This window comes from Gouania willdenowi, chromosome 6 (assembly GCF_900634775.1).
Source record: "Gouania willdenowi chromosome 6, fGouWil2.1, whole genome shotgun sequence".
Classification (NCBI taxonomy): domain Eukaryota; kingdom Metazoa; phylum Chordata; class Actinopteri; order Blenniiformes; family Gobiesocidae; genus Gouania; species Gouania willdenowi.
In genome coordinates, this window is record NC_041049.1 from 59,450,214 (window position 1) to 59,473,160 (window position 22,947).

A 22,947-nucleotide genomic window follows, 5' to 3' on the forward strand; every position below is an offset into this window, starting at 1 on the left:
GATTTAATATGCAATTATTTTTTCAAGGGCCTCTTGTCATGTATTTTTCATATGAACATAAGCAATAAATCAATCTGTTTCACAATAAACAATTTCAGATGTATTTAAACTTTAAATAAATATAAAATATAAATTTTAAAGCACAGATTACAACAATAAAGCAAACAAATGTGTGGCTTTACCTCTTCAACATATCTAACTAACTTCACGTTTCATGAAACGTGTAGATATGTGGACTGCACTTCTTAAACACTCTCTGAACTTAACAGGACAGTCTGTAAATAAATAAAATCAACAGATATATATATATATATATATATATACATATATACTGTATACGCTTACTAATATCCAGTCAGAAACGTCACACATACTAAAGTGCAGGAAAAGCAAGAAATAATATCTGATTTAACCAATTGGATGTTTTTTAGGTAAATCAAATTCCCAACAAACTTAAAATAAATTATTACTAAAAAAAAAAGAAAAAGAAAAAAAACATAATAAATTGAGTTTTATGATATCGCCATGATATCGCAAATACAATTAATCGTCCAGTCTTACTTTATACACATTATATACATTACTATATGCACCACAGTATTCAAAGTGTTACCCAATACACTTTTTCATAAAGCGTATATGTCTTTACCAGGGTTGGGGTCAATTATAACTTTAATCGCGTAATTGATAATTAATTACAATTATAGTGTAATTATAGTTCTACATATATATCGTTAACAATTATCAAAATATGTTTCATATCAAGCTTTCAAATTAATTTAGGGGTATACGACACAAAAAGGCTCAGACGCCCACACCAAAAATATTAAAAACCTATATTTGTATTGATTAGGAAGCCCAACAATGTAACCAATAGATAGGAAAGAAATTAGATGATAGATATTTGTTTTTAGTGTATTTTACAGCTGATTTAGGACCCGTTAGCATTAGAGATGCTAACAGAAAGCTAACACAAGAGGAAAGTTAATTTTTATTAGGTTATTTATTTCAGGCTCAGTAATTGTGATTGTAATTGAACTTTAGTAATTCAGAAAGCAATTGTAATTGACTTTCTGAGGGAAAAAAAAAATTGGAATTGAATTGGAATTGAGAAAAATGCTGGTAACTGTAATCGTAATTGAATTGTAATTGAACATGGGCAATTAAAAAACATAATTGTGACTGATGTTAAAAATCAAACACATCATGTTACGATACTGACATAAAAGCTTGCAGTGAGATGAATATTGCAAAAAGAACACAACTTTAGGTGGTTTGATTAGTTTCTCTTTCAAATTCACTCACACTGAAGCTACTGTATGTGTTGCATTTACTTTGTATTAAGGTATACATTAAAGAGATTGATGCAGGAATTATTAGTGCAGATTATTATGTTATTGTACACCCACCCACCCTCCATCCTGTCCTTTCCAAACCATGTTCACCAAAAGTGATTTGAACTTGGGATGCTGACACACATTAAATATTAAAACCAGAGAATGGACACAGGACATGTGATGGATGTGACACTCCACACCATGCATGAGATAGAGGCTTCACTGTATGATAGCAAACCTGCCTTTACATGTACTTCTGAACTGAGAAAGAAAGAAAAAAAAAAGGGAGAAAGAAAGAGAAAATGTCACCTGGTGAAGATTCATTTCATCACAGCTTTATGTGCACTGAAATGTAAAATGTCAGTCTGGCCTCCAGAAATGATTTGCATTGTCCACATTGCTAAGTGATGGTTAAATAACCTTGAATTTGTGAGAAAGAATGTACAGATATTCCAAGTATTTTTGGCACGTGTTATCAATAAGAGTGCATAGAAAATCTTAGATGCATTGAATCCCTGCACTGGATCAAAACCACTGGATGTTAAATAGAGAGTCAAATATTCAGAGTCGAAACTGAGAGAAACATTTGCATATCGTTGCCCTACTTTATATATATATGTTTTCCTCCAGACTTTCTGTAAGTGAGCCCAGTGTTCAGGATGCGCTTCTCGTCACATGGCTTTGTGAGCTTTCCTGGACGATTCAGCTGTGTATGATTCTACAATCAGGTCATTGATGGAAAACAAACCTGACATGACATGAACAGCCAAAGACTGACCTTGGTGAGTAAACTGTCATGAACCAAGGTTACGTCCTATTTAGGCCCCGTCCACACGGAGACGGGTTGCAGTCTAAACCAGTGGTTCCCAACCAGGGGTACGTGGAACCCTAGGGGTACACATTGTAGGGGGTACTTGGAAACATTGATGAATCTATTTCCAACATGCTGAGTCAATTTAAAGCCTATTTCAGACACTGTACATGCTCATCCAACAGCTTTTACAACCATTGACAATAACCTGTATTAATGAAATAAACAATATTGTGGCCTTAATATCCCACTAAATTGTTACTAACATGTTGTGCACATTACTAAACTTAAAGTAAATATATTCTCTGCAATACAATAATTGTAATGCACAAAACTGATATTTAGTGAGCATTAAATGTACAGGTTGACATTTTGAAGCTACACATGTAAATAAAACAAGAAAGGTTACTAAAATGGAGTGACGAAGGGGTTCTACTACTCTGAAGAGAGGCTTCGGGGGGGAACATGAGACAAAAAAGGTCTAAAGTTTTTTATCGTTCACTCCTTGCGTTTACACAGCAATGAGGATTTGGAAGCTGAATACAATAACTTCTGAAAACAAGTCCCAGAGTGGGAAAGTCTGTGAACGCCACCCACTGGGGCGCCGTGTGGACGGCGTATACGCACACTCTGTAAACAAAGACGCCATAGCCCCACCTCTCTCCTAACCCGCATGCGTGACCCCCCACAACAACAACAGTAACCATGGCAACAAAGCAGCAGCTCTACCTTGTCGTCAGTGCACAAACAAATCTCCCGTCATGTCTTTGTCTCCGTCTCTTTCCTCTTTTCTTGTGTATGTCCTGTTTTTTCCTAATACAAGTTTTATGAGCATCCTCGGGTGGTTTCTTCTTCTTCTTTTTCCTCTGTATTTATGGCAGAGTGGACACCACAAGGCGTATTATTGCCCTCCACTGGTCTTTATTGTAACGACTAGATCCTACCGTATGTTCATGTCATACAGGAACTGTAGCACAGCCTTAAAAATCATCTGGTGGTTCTTTTCATGACCAAATAAAGAAAAAAACTGAATAAACCTCCATTCGTAATCCAGACATGCTTGCAAACAGATTGCTGCCTGAGTAGTATCAGCCTGTAGCCCCTGACGGGACACAAGACTCTGGCTGGGCGGATGTGTCCCTGGCTGGACAGAAGTGACGTAGATAACCACTAACCCTATTTACTGTTCTGGCAACTTTGCCATACTGACCTTTCTTTTTTACTAACCCTAACCCTAACTGCAACCGCCTCCACTTTCAGACTTTTTTTTAATTATTATTATTATTATTATTATTTTGCAAACAAACAGTATACAAGAACATACAAAATACACAAAAAAAGTGCCAGGGGGTTCACAAACAGTCAAACTTTTTAGAAACTGTACAGATGTAAATGGTTCTCTGAGCATTTTTTTTTATTTTTGATTTCTTAATGAGATTTCTGTAATTAATGATATCAATGTGAAAGTGAATGAAAGTTGTTTGCTGTACTTACACTTGTGGATGTAATGTTTTTGCCAAACTAATCAAGAAGTTTATTAAAAAGAAAGCATTTTCTTTAGAATATTTCTAAAAAAAAAAACACACACAAGATAAATTCGAGGTTATCTGCCATCATCTGCCCAGCCAGAGACTTGTGTCCCGTCAGGGATCCCGCTCTGGGGCTGCAGCTGGATACTATTGCGCTTCCTTTCTCTCTGTCTTCTTCCCTGTTTCTGTGTATTTCTGTGGCAGCGTTACAGCACCACATACAGGCACCAAATGTTTACTACAGCGTTTTTCACCTTTTCGTGTGGACGCACACATAATTACACGTTTTAGGGAAACGCGTTTTCGTTTCGTCTCCATGTAAACGGGGCCATAGACTCACCTAAACCCTCAGACTCAAACAGACATGTTTCTCCCACTCCAACCTCTCGACACCAGGACAGGAAGTTAGCTGTGTTGTCTCGAGCAAAGAAGGATCCAGATGGTGCGCTCCGTCTGCACGGGATTCTCCGACTGGGAACGTTCTGCATCAGACACAAAATCATTCTCATTAGGGTTTGATTTACCGCTGTTAAAGGAACATTTCTCCCATTGTTTCTATCAAAACATTCAACCCAACTTTCTTGATCATCTCCAGCATCTACTGAAGCTCTGGTTTCAGCCCAGGATCTTCTTTCCACACAAACCAAGATGACAAGTTAGAAAACTGGGCATTTAGTCATTTTGGATGAAATGACACTTAGTATTTTCAGCCCTGTACACACACACACACACACACACACACACACACACACACGCAGTCTGTTGCGGGGATTTATGAGCCTTTCTGTGGTTTTAACGCATGATGTGTGTGTGTGTGTGTGTGTGTGTGTTTGAGAAAGGTGCAATGACCTCATGCTGGAGCTATGTGAGAGTTTGTGGGGTTTTTTTCTTCTTTTTTTCAGTCCAAGCTCTGACTTTGTCAAAGCTCACAAGTGTGAATTTTGATTTGATTAACAGAAGTTATGAGTTAACACAATTTGAATTTGAAATGTTATTTCAGCATTCTGCAGAAAAAAAAAAAAAAAAAAAAAACACTCGATTGTCTAATCAGCCGAAAGAGTGTAGGTTGAAGCAAAAGCTCATCCACACCTACCACATCACAAAAACTAAACAAGGCTTTCTAGATAATATTAAAAAAAAGATTATAATAATAATTAGGAAACTAATGTTATTAGTTTTACAAAACACTATATATATAGTTTATACATGCACATCAAACAGATACAGTATACATACAGCACGTGTTCACACACATACACACATATATACATACACAAGCATGTACATAATATTAATAATATACTATTTAATATTTACTACACGCATTTTAAATGCAGTGCCCGCAGGTTCATTGATCACAAGTATAGCTCAGTTCTGGATTGTTCTGCCCAGACAAGCACCTTAATGTTTGTGAAAATCCAACTCTTTGTAGAGAACATCTTCCATCTTCTTCTCATCTTCCAGAAACTCAATCTCACAGGGGATCGTCAAATTCTCATGTTTCAAAAACGATTTCCTCATTCTTTTTGTTCTGCTTCAAACTACTTTTTTTGTGGGTCTTTAAACAAAAATACTTTAGATGGGAAAAAGTCACCTGAATCCTGCTGCCTGTGTGAAAGACGCAGGCCCCACTGCACTAAGTCGAGATTAACAAAATGATGTAATAGAGGGCTGGGGGAATATTAGGGATGAGGGAAATGATAAGCGTTCAGGGTTTGGGGTTAGTGGGTTAGAGCAGCGATTCTCAACTGGTGGGTCAGGACCCAAAAGTGGGTCGCGTACCTGTACTAGGAGGGTCGCGGACAGCTGGTCAAAAATAAATAAATACATAGCTTACTTAATGTCTCACGTTGGACTTGTCTTTTACTTTAAAAGAAAGTTTTCTTTCGACAGGCATGCTGTGAAATGCATGTTGCACAGGAAAATACATAGATTTATGTTTTTAAAAAGATTATGTGTGTGTTTTCAACAGCTATTTTTGAAAAACGAAATTTGGTTGGTTGAATTCTCAAAAAAAAAAAAAGAAAAAAAAAGTGCGTCACGATTGAATGACTGTGGCAAAATGTGGGTCCCAGGGTGAGACCAGTTGAGAACCCCTGGGTTAGAGGTTTGGGACGGTACATAAAAAGGCAGAAGCAACAGGAACACACCATGCTTCCTCTCCTTTAGGGGGTCGGCAGTCGGAGGGTTTGGGGGATAAGAACCATTAAGCTTTTTTAAGGAGAAGTTAAAAAAAAAAAAAAGAGAAAACAATTAATAGACTTTCTTTAATATAATAAACAAGTCTCTAGGACGCAATAAAAGGAGGTGGGAACCTGCAATTGTGAAAACCTCCACCAACTACTATGAAAGAGAAATAGGGTTAAAATGAATACATATAGAATATTCCATAATATAAATGCTGTAAATGTATAATTTAGTAAAGTGTGGGAGGGGAGGGGGTTAGGGTTTAGGGATGGGAGAGAGATTGGGAAGAGGTTATGGTTACTGAAATAGTTTTCAATCTAAATACATCTGTTTGAAGTTTCTAGCAGCACAAAAAAAATATGTAAAAATCATGTTGGCACGCAGGGAACGATAGATTCCTTCATTTACTGCAGTTTCATGATCCAAACATGCTGCTTCCAGCTACCACAGACAGATGTAAATCTGTGTAATGACTAAAGCCTGATATATGCTACTGCATTTTGTGTTTTTACTATTCACTTTATCACACCAGGTGGGTGAAAAACTCTAGATTTCTCAGTACCTTTCCATTGCCGAGGAGGGAGAGGTCTCCATTACTTTGTCTGAACTTCTCCTGCAGTGTCTGGGCCAGCTGGCACAGCAGGAACCCGTTGTCTAACTGATCCAAGAAGCTTTCAGCCCTGATTTCCAAACCTAAGAAGGGACACAGCAAGATATTCATCTTAAAATACCCATTAAGCAATATACACAATGTAAGGGAATAACTTTTAATCTTTGGCCTGCTGCCGCTGGAGGCTGAAGTCGATGCAATTTCAGAAACCACTTAAATTATTCAACCTGTGGTTTTTGGCAGATCTGTGCAAACTAAATATGGAAAAATTAGAGCCTGATTTAAGGGAATCTGGAGGGGATTTCCTGGTGAAACATAGGGACACATGAAATGGAGCCTCAATATACTGCACAGTTGCGTTGGCGATCAAGTTGTTGAATGGCTTCCAAAGGACCATTCTTTCTCAGTTAGATCATCGTGAAATAAGAGGTGGTAGCAGGGGGTGTCTGTGGAAAGAAAGTGGAGCGTTTTATTCCTTTTCTGTTACTTATAGGAGGAGGGAATTTGGGGGTTTGATGGTTAATGACTTCCAAATGTTGCAAAGTAGCTCAGAAAAGAGGGATTAGAATCCCGAGAAATCTGCTGCAAATTTCCTGCAGTACACTCGTAGTCTAACCCAGTGGTTCCCAAACAGGGGTATGTGTACCCCTAGGGGTACAGTAGCACATTGCAAGGGGTACTTGGAAAGATTTAACAATTAATTTAATGTTCCTAGTTCCTTTTTTGTAATTTATTGAAATGGGAATATTTTATGCTGTAGAGGCCATTTTATTACATTTCTGATAATAGAAAGGCGTTTACGAGACAGAAAATGGCGCTACGTACCGGAGTTGATGTTCCCAGCAGCGCACAGCAGCGCACACTCGACCAGAGCATGTGTGGGACTCATGGATAGTGTGGCGATGGTGAGATAAAATGATAAAAAGAACAGGGAATGCAGTGACACAAGAGGAAGTTGCGTATGTGCAGACTGACGGGAGAGAAACTTGGAGGAACGCCAAAATACAGTAAGAAATCCATTCAACTCTGACCCATAACAAAATAATAATAATTTCTCAGTGTTTTGTTTTGTTTTTGTTTTATATAAGGAAACAATGTTCAGATGTTAGAGTTGTCACTAAAGCAAAAAAATATCTTTAAAGTCACTGACAGGGTTTTCTTTAGAAAAAGGCTTTTTTCTCAGCTTTTTGCTCTGATTTGTGTAAAACTTACTCTATTCAACGGCTGATCACAAAAGAACGAAACGAGCCAGAAAGAAATTATTGTTTTTGATGAAAGTAGAGGCTTCAATCTTTCAGAATCTGTTGTCAGATTTTAGATAGTCATAGTAGAAAATATTCTGTGGGTCTTTAAAATCAGTCAAAATGCTCAAAAACGGCTGGCACTGAGGGGGGTAGAAGTCTTTTTGTTAGTTTAGTTATCTTACCAGGGATTTAAAACTTACGGTTAGTCACAGGTGCAAGGAGAGTTGATGGTGTGTAGATGTTGCAGGAGGTTATGTAGGGAGGTTATTGCTAAATGTGATTCATTTTTAGGTTAACAAATTGTTTTATTATAATTTTATTTGAAGTTAATGTCATTAATCATCAATACCCTCTGTAAGAAGTAAGAATTCTTTATTTTAATATAATTTTAAAGCTATAGGGAGCCATTGCAAAAGAGTCAAATTGCCACAGGTTGCAGACCCCTGGGCTAAAGCAACCTTTGTAAGGATATTATTAGCGATGGATGGATGAAAGCAAGTTTTAACATCTGAAGACAAACACTTTAAAACCCACTCCTGCATAGCTTTAAATCAGATGAGGTAGATTCTAACATTAGTTGGAATGGTAAACAGAACAAAGTGATACTTTAAGCAACAGCAGCATCTCTGCTTATTCTTCCTCACCGGCTGTGCATTATTTAAGGAAAGCTAACGATGTCCATTATTCATTTAAGGTAAATCCATGAAGGGGCATTGGGGAAACTGGCTCACAGTGAAAACGTCTCGTAATGAGGTTCAGATTGATTCCAGAAGCCTTCACATCAGCAGAGCTAATTTAGTATATGTTCAACACCACCAGACGGTGAATGGAAAGTGTCTACATATAAGATCAAGGCCTATGAAAAGGTGCTTTAGTGCCACGCTTATTTTCTCTTCATTTTCAAACAGACTTCTGTCTGTGCTGTCAGATTGTTTTATTCCTCAAAGAAATACTTTTCAGTCCATGGTTCGCAAACAGTGCTTCGTTAGTTACATCAATGGTGTTATTATTATTATTATTATTATTATTATTATTATTATTATTATTATTATTATTATTATTATTATTTATCTTGATTTTATTTTTTTGTGTGCAATGTGTGCACTTGTTTTGAATCCTTACACATTGAGAAAGAGAGAAGCGCTGTAGTAATATGCTTTTAACAGTGCATGATATATTACTGTGATGTTGCTGTTGGGCTAACATTAGCTTGTTAGCTCCTCTGAGGGATGGACTTTGGAAAGTATGAAGGCAGGGCAAGAGAGCAGTGGGAAGGGAGGGGGAGAAAAGTTGCGGACTGCATCTTTAATTTACAGTATTTTACTTCATTATGTACTGTACATTTTTCTTTCTCTTTCTTTCTTTCTTTCTTTAGTGCTTTTTCTTTTTATTGTAATATTTTTTTGCCTCTGTAACAAAAGTAATTTCCCCCTGAGATAAATAAAGTATCTCTGATTCTGATTCTATTTCTCTCTTTTTCATTCTTCTTTTTTAATAATTGATTCATTTTTGTTGCATATCATTTTATGTTTCCAAAGTTGTTGTTTTGTTTTTTAAGTTTGATTAAATTGATTTGATATGAACAGATGCATAATGAGAAATGCATGTTTGGTTAGAAAAGTGTAGACTTCATTTTACACCCTTTTAAACTTCTTGCAACAGGTCTTTAGATGTTTGCCACATTGCATTAGATGGAAATTCATCAGATTAAGATGTCTAGACCCCACAATTTCCTTAATTTATTATTTTGTTTTTAAAAACTTGTGATTTTTCCTTTGAAGACAGTGACACTGTGACCTAAATCTTGCACATTGTAAATGGGTTTTTTGATGATTTATTGCAGAGAAAATGCATTTGAGCAAAGCCTCAACAAACATGAATGCATTAGTGAATATATGTGTGCGGCTTACCCAGGCTATCACTGAGCCACAGGGCGAGGTCTTCCTTCATTGGTAGTAAACTGGCTTCATGTCGACTGGAGAGCCACTGCTGATACTGCTGCATGTCTGTGAGGCCGGGACCACTGGGCTGTTTGGGGCTCAGGGGGCTGCACATGGTTCCTCCTGACAGCCTGAGGGCAGGGAATCGTACCAATGACTGATATCTCAACAATATCTCAAAATATAACAGATTTACCCATAGGCGTAAAGAAAAAACAATAACATCTTATGTCTTACTGATTGAACATCTTGACATGAACACGGATGAATGGATGAATCCAAAAAGAAAAGGTCTACAATGAGACTCAACATGATGATCTTAAAGCTGCTTAACCGTACATTTTTAAACTGAAACTGTATGTCACCCAAAGATTGTTCTCACCCACTACTGATGCCAGTGTGCTGCCAAAATTCAAAGTGACATTTCTGGTGTTTTTTTCAGCTTGAAAGTTATTGACAATATTTACATTGTTCTCCTTTCTCTAAGGAGTTCCTTGAACCAAGAGAAAAGACTATATATATTTTTTCTTTAAAATTTAAATTAGGTATTATGTGGGACCCTCACCCAAACTCATTCATTTCATATATTTTAAAATTGTTTTATTTAGTTGATTGTTTTGGTTTAGATTATGAATCACACTGGTGACTATGGGATACAAAGTGGAGGATGCACACAGGCAACTTCAGGACAGCTAAGTGGCTGCAGGGGTCCCCAATGGATTGGTTACTGTGTGTAAGTTCCCAACTCTCTGACAGGCATTAAAGCTCTGCTGCTATTGCGTGTGAGACTGGCAGACAATGCAAAATGCCTTGAACTATTCAAATAGGGATTTAGGTGTTAAACTAAAGCAGTTCATTTACCATGTTATGCTGTAATTTTACACAAAAAAAAAACACCAATAAAGTGAGTGTAACATCATTTGTCCAGTGGAGGGTATAAACGGGAATGCTTCAAGAGGGCAAAGATGGAATTGGATATTCGTTCATATATTTGTGAATATTTGTAATCCATTGCTATGGTCTTGTGATGGAGTAGCTGGGGTACAGCTTTGTTTAAACCCCAATTATAAAAAGGTAGGATTGGTTTTAACAACACAGAACTAGATCTGCACTGGATTACAGAGCTTTGCAATGCACAAACCTTTTATCTGTCTTTATAGAGATAGAGATCATCAGTTATGACAAGAGTTGTTGTTAATAAAGTTTGTTGACTTTTTGTCCTTTTATCTTGAGCTTAGACATAATCACAAACCTCAGGCCCTTCTCAAATGTTCCTCCTGGCCAATTTTCTCTAGTTAAGGAGCAGGAAAATGTCATGGAAATGACATGAAAATATTCTCCAAACAAGGACGTCGAGCTTTTCATTTTCACAACAAAGCATGAAGGTACTGAGGGAGGGCAACACAATGTGGGGAATCTGACCTTACACACACACACACACACACACACACACACACACACACACACACACACACACACACACACACACACACACACACTGGTAGGTTTGAAAGACCGAACACAAGGACAACCTTGTATATTCAATACACCAGCTGATTTACCAGGGCTACTCAAATAAAAGCATTGTATAATTACTGTTATTTATAATTCTCAATAAATTATATACAGTTTTTTTATGAAAAGACAACATTTCTCCATGAACAAGCATTAGTGATCGTGGAGAGCAACAGCAGAACCAGGTTCATCTGCCACACTGGTTGAGGTTGATGTAAAACCAAAGAATAATTTGGGTTTTATTTCTATTATCTTGTGTTTGCTCCCAAAAACTCTACCAAAGGGACTTGCTAACACATTTCTGGTGTTTTCACTGAAAGTTGGGGCAAAACAATTGTGGCTGTTTACACAGAAAGTTCCGAATCCAGCTGAAATTGAATCACAGCGAGATGATATCACAAGAAATAACGAGAACAAACCAGAAACAAAGATGGTGTCAAGCAAATCACTGTCCTCCTTGTCTGGTGAAGAAACAAGAAATGACAGTAAGAATGAAAGTAAAACACTTATTTGCATCTGTCTACGCCATACACTGCCTCTATGCTCTATTATTATTTAATATCTGTTTGAAATGATGATTATATCTTTTGACCAATGGATTGGCTGATGTTAGTCTCTGTCCTCATGCTGCGTTCAATGTAATTCTGAACTCTGGGTTTAACTACCGGGGTTTGCCACCTGGAGGCGGAGCTCCTACACGGTAAAGTCGGACTTCCTCTAAAAATCATTTCTCTGACGTCTCATAACAACAATGGCACTGTGCAGAACTACATGTTGGAGGTAAAACAGTGACTAAAAGCATTTTAATGCCAAAAACTTTAGGAAACAATATATAATATTCACTATACAGTCTGTTGACTTCGTTTGGCTTGTTGGGCCAATAAAAAATGCTATTGAGAATCATCACAGCTATAATCACACAAACATTATTGCCTTTATTGTTGTTTCTCAGAATTTTCAAATGAGAAAGGCAGAGTTCAGAGTTGCAGCACTGAACGCAGCATCAGTTGCTATGTTTCCATTACTCTTGGAAATGTGCAAAATCTAAATAGCGCAATAAAAACTGGTAATGGAAATAATTGAATTTCGAAAAAAGACTCAAATATTGCTTAAAAAGTTTTTTATGCTTTCAATTTTGAAATGTGTTGCAAAAAGCGCTATGGAAACACAAATACATGTCACAGGACGTGCCGTACCTGGTCACATGACCACTGCTCTTTGAGAAAACATGGCGCGGTATGTGTGGACAGAAGAGGAGACTCAGACACTTCTTAGCATTATACTTAAAAATGATTAGTGCCACGTTAGACGTAAAACAACAAAGAAATACATAGAGTTATAAGGAGGTTTGGAGCATCCGTCTTCCTGCGGCAAAGTCTCGCGGAATGAGATTTCACAGGAGTTGCAAGGCTCCAAAACAACCTTCAATGGAAACACCTTCAAAGTGTAGTTAACATTTAGAAATATCGCTTTTATTTTTGCGAAAATCTGAAATAGAATCCCAGCTAGTGTCACAGAAAAGCACTGAAACGGAGATGAAGGGACACACATTATTATTACTATTTTTTTTTTGGGGGGGGTCTTATTTTAACTGGCCCACCCAGTTCTCTGGGAGCCCACCCACAATCATATTCCTGGTGCCGCTACTGGTCCTGAGTTTCATAAAATCAGAGATAGCTTCTGTAATTGGGCAATACAAGATAGAAAAATACACATTCTCAGCCCGAGAGGCCTCATGACTTCAGTGAAGTCATCCAAACTTTCACAGTTGGTTGAAGATTGAGCTTCAGGAAAGACGCACGAATTGGATCCAGACATGAGTTAAAGCACAAGAGTGCCTCTGTGCTCTGAGCCTCACTATCACTATCACAAGCTGTGTTTCCATTACCCTTGGAAATGCACAAAATCTAAATAGTTTAATAAAAACTGGTAATGGAAAAACCTGAATTTTGAAAAACACTCAAATATCACTCAACATTTTTACGCTTTCATGAGGAAGAATTTCAGACGTTTCAATAATGAAATGTGTCACAAAAGCTTTATGGAAACACTTTTTCGAGACGGGTCGAGCTGCAGCCACAGCCATACAAACTACGCTCCTTACAAACCACACCCCTTACAAAATACACCCTATCGATCCCCCTGAGCCAATACCTTTCCACGTCTTATATTTGCTGCCCTCCACAGTCATTCTTCTTCTTCTTTGAGGTTTTAGGAGGGTGGCAATCTACGATTTAGTGCATTACTGTCATCCACTGGAGGACCAACTACCGCTTCCGCCTCCACTGTTCTGGCAAATTTGGAACTTTGCAATACTTACCTTCCTTTTTTAGGCTACTGGACTCAAAACGCCACTCACTTTGTTCTTCTTCTTGTTCTTCTTGTTCTTGTTCTTGTTCTTATGTACACTAGTTAAAATTGCTACTCCTCTGTTATTCGTGAACGGATCGGGCTGAAATTTGGTCGGTATAATCTATGGATGTGTACGCATTGACGCTCGGAGCCTGATTTCTGATTTGGAGCCCCAAAAGAAAAAAAACAAAAGTCGATTTATAATTTATTTGAGAGTCAAACACTACAACGGTTGGTGATACCGAATCATTGGCACGTACCAATATATAAATGGGGCCCATTCCCCATTTCCGGTAAGTTCCAAATTTATGGGAACACAGTCGTGTGATATATCGTTTCAAAGGCAATTCAACGTAGATTATGATTTTAGATCTGATCTGGAACTGGTCATACACGCATTTATATCATCTCGTATTGACTACTGTAATTCTGTTTTTATTTGTTTTAATAAGTCGACCCTAAACAGACCCCAGATCGTTCAGAACGCTGCTGCCAGACTTTTAACTGGTGCTTCTAGAACATCCCACATCACCCCCATTCTTGCTACTCTGCACTGGCTTCCAGTTAAGTTTTGCATAGAATATAAAATATTAGTTCTCACGTTCCGAGCATTACATGGTCAGGCCCCTAAATATATCTCGGACTTGTTGTGCCCCTACTCATCAGGGCGATGCCTTCGGTCTTCAGGTCAGGGTCTCCTAAAGACCCCCAAAACTAAATTTAAAACCAGAGGAGACCTGGCGTTCCAGGCTGTAGCTCCCAGACTCTGGAATAACCTGCACCAGTCTCTCAGGGAGCTCAACTGTGTGGACACTTTTAAAAAACTGCTGAAGACTACACTTTACAGTAAAGCTTTTAGTTAACTGGATTTTAATTTTTATTTATCCTTTAATGTTGCTGTTCTTATGATGTTTATGCACTCTTGTTTTATAATTCTATTGTGTTGCACTTGTACTTTTACCACAACTCTGCAAAAAGCGCTTTATAAATGAACTACTTACTTACTTAATTACTAGTTAATTTGCTTAATAAGTTAATTTGTTTTACTCAGTGGAACCGAGTCATTTCCCTGAATTCTCGGGAACATGGTACGTGCTATTCGGCCCAGAGATGTTCCGCGGGCCCAGCCGTAGTTCATCAGAACTCATTACTAACCCTAACCCTAACCGCTATCGTCTCCACTTCCTGGCTATACTTACCTTTCTTTTTTACTAACCCTAACCGCTACGTTTGCTAGTGTTCTATTTTCATCTATTTAACGTATTTTATTTATTTTCTTTTACCTTCACCAGCCACCGTCTCACATGTGGGTGTGGTCTGTAAGTGTTGGGCGTGGTTTGTAGGAGGCGTCACTTGTAGCTACTTGTAACTACCCGTTTAAAGCACACATTTAGAAATATCGCTTTTATTTTGCGAAAACCTGTAACGGAAACGCAGCTACGATCACTCTAGGGTTTTCTGCTAATCGGATCTCCAGGCTCGTTTGCTAAGCATGTCCCAGTGAGACTGGTGTTCATGTATTACGTTGCAATAAGCAGAACAAAGTACAAAGTGTTCATAAATAAATAAAAGCTCTATATTCTCTAGTTCAAGCAAACAGAGTAGAGATTGTTAATATAGCAATATCACATCCCACGTTTAAACTGTGTGTGTGTGTGTGTGTCGAGAGTTATTACAGCGTAATTCATTTTACAGTAAAATGATTCCCTCCAGTTAAATGTATGAGTGCAGAAAGCCTGACAAAAACAAACATGTTCTCAAAGCAAAGCCTTGCATTGTGTGGCAGTGCTCTCTCTCTCTCTCTCTCTCTCTCTCTCTCTCTCTCTCTCTCTCTCTCTCTCTCTCTCTCTCTCTCTCTCTCTCTCTCTCTCTCGTAAATGTATTTGATCTAACTTACATGTGCATTTGGGTTTTTTAAGTATTTTTCCTGCTTTTGTAGATCCCATAAATAGAAATGGAGCTCACCGTAGAGAATATATGATGAATTATGACTCGTTAAAAAGATCTTTTTAAAAAACAAAAAAATTGCAAAGCAGACACAACTGAACTTACAGCAGTGAATGATGCCTTGTTGTTTCATCTTTCATCTAAAAACACATTTTAAATAATAAATTGGAAACTTGCTCAGGTTTTCACAGTAATATGTGTATACAGTGCATTTAACTTCCACAGAAGTGTCCATACAACTCCTTATGACAGGAGCACCAGTGACAGGCTTCTGACTTCTGCAGCAAACTGAGGGTCTGGGACCAGAACTGGGACCAGGACCTAAACTGTTTGTCCCATTCCATTAGTGAGAAGGTACAGGACATATACTAGCCTCCACCCCACCATGTGACCAATTCATTGTCGCCTTAGGGCCTTCACTATTTAACCTGGTTTTATGTTTCTATGTAAATATGCACACATTTTTAAGTGCGTTAGTTCTTACCTGATTCTGCTGCTGATTATGGTGAGTTTTACACTTAAATGTCGTTGATTTACTCCAATAACAACCGAGCGTCTTCTTTTATGGTCAAACTTTTTGAAACAAACTTTAAAAGCTGACAATCTCAGCAGTTAACAGCATTTAAACAACATTTAAAGTGTGTTAATGTGCTATTCACCCAGTTCAGCTTCTTTCTGCGCACTGTCCTCCTACTGGTCCTATTACTGGTCCTATTACTGGTCCAGTGAGCGGCTCAGTCCCAGTTTGCATGCTGGTTCCACAGATCCACAGGATTCAGTCCAAAAGTCGGACCCAGGCTCATAGAGGACTGGCTGCAGTGTAGGGAGAGATTCACATACAAGCAGCAGTGTGTAGTGTACAGTGTGCAGTGTGCAGTGTACAGTGTACAGTGTGCACGCTGCTGCTGCTGCTGCTGAGGAGGAGGAGGATGATGGTGAGGATGATGGGAGGGAAGTTTGATGTCCCTCCTCCGTTTTTAATATCATTTATGGGCTTCATTCAACAGGTCAGGAAACCTCTCTCTCTCTCATGATTCGTTTTTAAACATAAATTATTTAATAATAATGAAACTTATAAAATTCCCAAGTATACACGTTTTTGACACATCACTATTTAAAAACATCCATGTGCTTTTAATGATAAGCTTCCATAAGCGTTTAAGTTTTGGACGTGATTTTGCCCCTTGGAGATGAATAAATTCTGAATATTCTGAATCTGAATAATATTTATTTATTTATTTATTTATTCTAGTTTACTAAACTCTTAGATGACAATTGTAGGATACCTTTGTGTGGCTTTTTTTCTGAGAGAGGGGCATTGGGAGTTTTATAAACGTCATATTTAAATAACTGACTTTTCACAATAAAATGTAAACATTAAAATAAGCGAGAAGATGACAAAATAAACAAGACTTTAAAAGATGTGTATTGTTAGTTTAGCAGAAAAGGGAGTTAACGGAGTTAGTTTTTTTATTTTTTGTTTCATATGTACGACTTGAGAAGGACTCAGTCGCTTTTATTCTGAGAAAAAAAAAAACCCAAAAAAAACCCAATGCGCATGCGTTGTATCTGAAGCTAGGCGGAAGTGAGCAGAAGCGGGAGAAAGAAGTGAGTCCACTGATGTTTAACTGTTTCTAACTCTGTGTTTGTTTCATCTGTTGAATTCACCGTGTGTGTGTGTGTGTGTGTGTGTGTGTGTGTGTGTGTGTGTGTGTGTGTGTGTGTGTGTGTGTGTGTGTGTGTGTGTGTGTGTGTGTGTGTGTGTGTGTTTCATACATAAAATGCTCGAGTACAAATAAAAAGTAACTCAATTAAATAGTACTCAAATTAAAAGTTACTAGTTACTTTCCCCACGTTTATTGTTGGTAATAAATCTTGGTACATTTCCCTTGCATACAGTAAACATCTCATGTATAAACATAAAAAGGAACAGACCAAATCTATCACAATTAGAACTTAATTTATTTTCAACAAAGGCATCTGTAGAAAATAAAAGGTTTGTTAAATGTCCAATTAATTTAAAATAAAAATAACACAAATTAATTAGATTTTTAATAAAAACAATCCTCAGACTCTAAGTGTAGATACATTTATGAACTCTAAAACTGAGAAAATAACCTCCATTCAATGCCGTTTTGGTATCGTGCATTACTTTTAATCTGATTGGTCGGCAATGATCGGATGCATTTGATTTTTTTCTGGACATTTTTTTTTTTTTTTTTTTTTTTTTTTGTAGTTTTATAATGTCCGTTGATTATTTAAAAAAAAAAAAACACTAATAATAATAATGATTTACTCTGTAACGGTTGGGAGTAGAAATGTAACTAATTACTTATTTTAAAATGTACTTAAATAGTAACTAAGCGCTTTGAGTGTGCTAGGTAAATGCTAGGTAAAATCCAATGCATTAGTATATTAACTAAACTCCAAAACAATTTTTTTTTCTGCTGAATACAAATGTATTTGGGTATGAAGTAGTGGAGTTGATTGATTCTGGTCCAACTCTCAACAATTTAGTCAAAGTATTTAAATTTGTCATATTTAGTTGTAAAATGTCAGAGTGACTGCCCTCTATGGGTTGAAACCAGGATATTAAAATAGATTTTTGCTATTGACTGAGAACAAGATCATGTTATGTTTTGGGACCTTTTGTCACAAACAAGCCCCGCCCCTTTTATAAAAACGATCACCTGTGGGCTCTACAATCTGTGGTGAGTAGGTTGTACTGAGCGAATAGTGAATAGAGAGGTACAGTGAGTAATGAGTAGCTAGTTAGCATAGCATAGATTGTTAATTGGGTATTTTATAGTATGAAGTGAGCGTGTCTTAACTGCTCCAGTAGCCCCGCCCATAATCAAGACGTTTTTTTGAATTTCCCTCCTAGTGGCAGGTCAGGGGAAAGTTTAGTTACTCTTTAAGAACAAGTAAAATGACTGATTTAGAAATATACTCAAAGAAGTACCCCTGAAAGCAACTCAGTTACAGTAATTGTAATCCATTACTCTCCCCTCTGGGCACAGGTCCGTCATCATGGAGGCGGTTCTGAAGAACATGGAGGTAACAGTTGAACTTGTGGGCGTGGCCAGGCACAGCAGTTCTGTTGGGCTGTGGGATGGACCCACACTGTCCAGGGCGTTCCACTGGGCTCAGTACTGTGAGCTGGTGTTCCACAGGTTCTACAACCAGTGCTCCATACGGAGGCTGATGGAGCAACGCTTAGAGAGCACCAACAGCCGTCTGAGGGCCACTGTCCCCGGATACACGTGCATCTCCTTCACTGATCTGTCCCACCTACAGAACCACCTGCTGCTGGGCCTGTTGAGCAACCCTGAGCTGCCCCCCTCCCTCATTACCATTCTGTGTGACTCCAAAAGAACCAAAAACCTCCCCAACAAACACCACGAGGACTTTAGAGGGATGTGTGACATTTTAATAAGATGCAAAGCGGCCTGTAGGCTCCTGCGTCCCCTCACGGACTCCTGGGTGGGGGATGCTGGGACTGAGGTGCAGGCCGAGATGCTGATGGAGAGGCTGGAGGATTTGCTGAGTCATGACAGTGTCGCGCAGGGAGCGGATTGGCTGAGTCATGGCAGGGACACACAGCGAGCGGAGCACTTCCTCCGCTCCCTCCTGCTGGGATGTGAAGGAGCAGAGCAGCACTTTTGCCACGTCATGGCTGCTGCTCTGCTGACGGAGAACCAGCAGCACAGAGCAGCACAGGAGTGTGTGGTGCAGTGGCTGCACAGTGACCAGCGTGTGCTGCTGCTCATGTGTTCCACTATGAGTGCTAAGCTGCTCTCACAGCTAGCTAAACAGCACCAAACATTTAAAGACATGTACCTGTGCACGCTACACGGGTGGGCCGCACAGATGGAGTACAGCACGGATGAGGGTGCATGGATTCAGACCAGCACTAACCCCTACGCACTCATGTTCCAGGAGCTGACTCAGCACTTTAAGGAACTGTGTGAGGCCTGTTCTTCTTTGAGGGAGAACATTTTAGAACACATAATGTCATTAAAGAAGTCCAATGGAGACTACGATGTTGAAGGTTTGAGTGTGTGGGGAGACCTCTGGACAGCCTTACATAAGTGACTGTCCTCAGGGTCCTAAAGGGACAAGATTTGGTCTTAATGCACAATAATGATAATAATATAGTACTTGTCTATTACAAGGTCTCTCGTTAAGTTCCCAGTTTTCCTTACAGTCCAAAACACTGAAAAGTTGATCAAAAAAGACTGAGGATTAAGATGTTTATGCACAATATTTTTCATTTCGTTTCACAATCAACTTGTGTGAACATTTTACCTTGTAGCGTTGCTATGTTTTGTTTGTTTAGTTCCGTGTACTTGAGTATGCACACTCGCACTGTCACGCTGCTTAATGAGGTTCATTAAAGTGAATTAAACAGAAACGAATTCAGACAATTAGTCGTTTGCTGCTTCTGTGTTGATTGTTTGGTTCAGCATCATTTCATAAGGTCACCAATATGTTCAATTAGTGATGTTTGCTGTATTTCTGCTGCTGTTTCAGAATCAGAATTCCTTTATTAATCCCAGGGGGAAATTACTTATGTTACAGCCACTTAAGAAAAGTCACAAATAAAAGAATAAAAACGTTTAACAAGACAAAAGAAAGAATAAACATTGAATGAGTGTATAATTAAGTAAAAGACTGTTAAAAATAAGGATCAGATACACAGACATTACAGTAGTACAAAAAATAAAATAAAGTAAGATTGATAGTAATAACACAAATATATTTACAAAAATAATACAAAATGTACAAATATGGTACAGATATTTACAACAATCAAGCTGTGAGGTTACAGTGATTGTAAAGCTTAAGATCAAAGTTTAACTGTAGCAGATCAGCTGTAATAAACGGGCAAGCTAAGATGTTGTTTACAGGTGAACTATATATATATATATATATATACACACATCACTGCAAATACTTGTGAAATATGCCATTCTGTAAGTATATAACAATGTGTACTGTACAGCACAAGTAGAAGTATGCCAAAGAGAAGTTTAGTAGAAGAATTTAGAAAGCATTTTAAATATTTGTTTTTATTTAGTTTTAAATGTGTCAGCATAGGCTCATCTCCACTCTATCCAGTATTATCTACACCAACTAACAGTTTAGGGCATTTATCAGTGTTTACCTGTGGTTTTGACTTTAAATCTAAAGAAAGTGTATTTTAACATTTATTTAAAGGAAAGTTGTCCTATTCATTACAAATTTATTGATTATAGATTATTATTATTTTTAAACTTGATATTAGTTTTTGCACTCCAGAAGGAGAATATGAATATGTCTTGATATGTCACACCTGTGTCACTAACACACATTTAGACATATTTGTGAACAATATTAGTGAGAAATAGGTCTTTTGTGGATACAGAAAACGTTTTAGATCTTTGAGTTCAGCTCATGAAAAATGGGAGCAAAAACTAAAGTGTTGCGTTTATATTTATGTCCAGTGTTTATCTTGTCATTTGAGAATCAAGTGATTTTAATTGAGAATCATTGTATTGGTTCCAGAGACATGTTCACTTCAAACCAGGAGAACATTTGTTTCTAGGAAGTGATGCGAGGTTTCCCTATAGCAGTCCTACGGTGTTCTACAGCAGTCCTACCGTGTTCTACAGCGGTCCTACCGTGTTCTACAGCGGTCCTACCGTGTTCTACAACGGTCCTACCGTGTTCTACAGCAGTCCTACCGTGTTCTACAGCGGTCCTACGGTGTTCTACAGCAGTCCTACCGTGTTCTACAACGGTCCTACTGTGTTCTACAGCGGTCCTGCGGCATTCTACAGCGGTCCTACCGTGTTCTACAGCGGTCCTACCGTGTTCTACAGCAGTCCTACGGTGTTCTACAATGGTCCTACCGTGTTCTACAGCAGTCCTACTTTGTTTTACAGCTGTCCTACTGTGTTCTACAGCGTAATACCGCGATCCTATGGTGTTCTACAGCGGTCTTACTGTGTTCTATAGCAGTCCTACTGTGTTCTACAGTGGTCCTACCGTGCTCTACAGCAGTCCTACTGTGTTTTACAGCTGTCCTACGGTGTTCTACAGCGTAATACCGCGATCCTATGGTGTTCTACAGCAGTCCTACGGCGTTTTACAGCAGTCTTACTGTGTTCTACAGCGGTCCTACGGTGTTCTACAGTGGTCCTATTGTGTTCTACAGCAGTCCTATGCTGTTCTTCAGCGGTCCTACGGATTTATAACATGTTTGATTTTCTTGCGACCATTGGATTGCTGATCGGCAGCTGGTCGTGAGGTGTCAATTGCTTCTCATGACCCCATGTCTACTACACCATGTACACTACACCATGCACACTACACCATGCACACTACACCATGCACACTACACCATGCACACTACACAATTCAGCCAAGACTCAGTCCAATCCCCAAAATAGACGCACATGTCAAAAATTGTCTCAAAATGGGCCAAAAATCGCACAGTTTATGCCTGCCTTTACTAACCTTGAGACTAGAGAATGACTTCAGGGACCAAATACAATGACCTGCTTGATGTTTAGCCCTGTGTGAAAAGACATTTGATATCAATTGGTTTTAAAAGAGTGAAGCATTGTGACTGCACACTGCTGAAATGATTTTCTCTTATTTTCACACCATCTGCTTCTTCCAAAACCTATAAATCCTGATCGGCCTGATGCCAGTCATGTGTCTGAGCCATCGCACATGCAGCACCTCTGCGACAAGGGATCAATTAGTCCAGCCTCGTATCCTCAGTCACAAGCTGCACAATAGCTGGAGTGTGACACATGATTAGAAACACCTACACAGCCATGGCTCGTTAAACAGGCCATGGAGCCAATCCTCGTAGAGACGGATCATGGTCACTGAATAAAGGTCAGAAAAGACAAGCAATTTATTCACAGCCAATGGGGAACATATGCAGTGAGTGCTCTGATGTCTCCTCCTCCAGTGTTAAGGTGCGTTCACACCCAACGCAACTCTGGTGACTAGATAACGTTCAAAATCAATTTAAATGACGCAACCTCAAGCGCCACGACTTGCGCGATTCGAGTAACTAGGTCGCGCCCGGCTGCAGCGGGAGGACTATACACTTCCTCAACTTACCGGGGCAGAATTAAAGCATTTAACTGCTTGAATAAGCCTACTTTCTGAGTGAACTCATCCTTTAGTAACTCCGTAAGTTGATAATTTAAGCCATAACAGCGGCACTGTCTGTGATAAGTGCTGTAAACGTACGGCCAGGGAATAAGTTATCAGCCCTCTCGATGCAGCAGCCCTCCCAGCGCTGCTGTCACCGGTTCCACAGATACACACTATTCCCAGGTCATCATGTCACTGGAGCGATGAAGCGACCAAAAAGTGCCACTATGTTCAAGTGACTGAAGCAACGTGGTGACTAGATTACATTCAAAATCAATGTAAATGACGCAACGTCAAGCGATGCAACTTGCGTGATT

At 38.7% G+C, this 22,947-nt stretch overlaps 2 protein-coding genes across 3 annotated transcripts in view; one reads left to right on the forward strand and one right to left on the reverse strand.

Moving 5' to 3' along the window:
• gas2a (growth arrest-specific 2a) overlaps positions 1 to 16,343 on the reverse strand; it is a 29,435-nt gene extending 13,092 nt beyond the window's left edge. The window contains exons 1-4 of one of the 2 annotated variants that reach the window (XM_028449605.1): positions 16,132 to 16,343; positions 9,629 to 9,789; positions 6,427 to 6,557; positions 4,018 to 4,159 (exon numbers count right to left, since the gene is read on the reverse strand). In XM_028449605.1, the coding sequence (XP_028305406.1) occupies positions 4,018 to 4,159; positions 6,427 to 6,557; positions 9,629 to 9,773 (418 nt within the window). In that variant the 5' untranslated portion in view covers positions 9,774 to 9,789; positions 16,132 to 16,343. Of the gene's footprint in view, positions 1 to 4,017; positions 4,160 to 6,426; positions 6,558 to 9,628; positions 9,790 to 13,327; positions 13,351 to 16,131 lie in introns of those variants that run through there. The other variant, XM_028449606.1, reaches the window with a different exon arrangement.
• Positions 16,344 to 17,043: 700 nt separating this feature from the next.
• fancf (FA complementation group F) lies at positions 17,044 to 19,754 on the forward strand. Its single transcript, XM_028449607.1, has 2 exons — positions 17,044 to 17,080; positions 18,493 to 19,754. Exon 2 carries the CDS (start codon positions 18,503 to 18,505, stop codon positions 19,565 to 19,567), a length of 1,065 nt encoding a protein of 354 aa, XP_028305408.1. The 5' UTR covers positions 17,044 to 17,080; positions 18,493 to 18,502; the 3' UTR covers positions 19,568 to 19,754.
• The last annotated feature ends 3,193 nt before the right edge of the window (positions 19,755 to 22,947 follow it).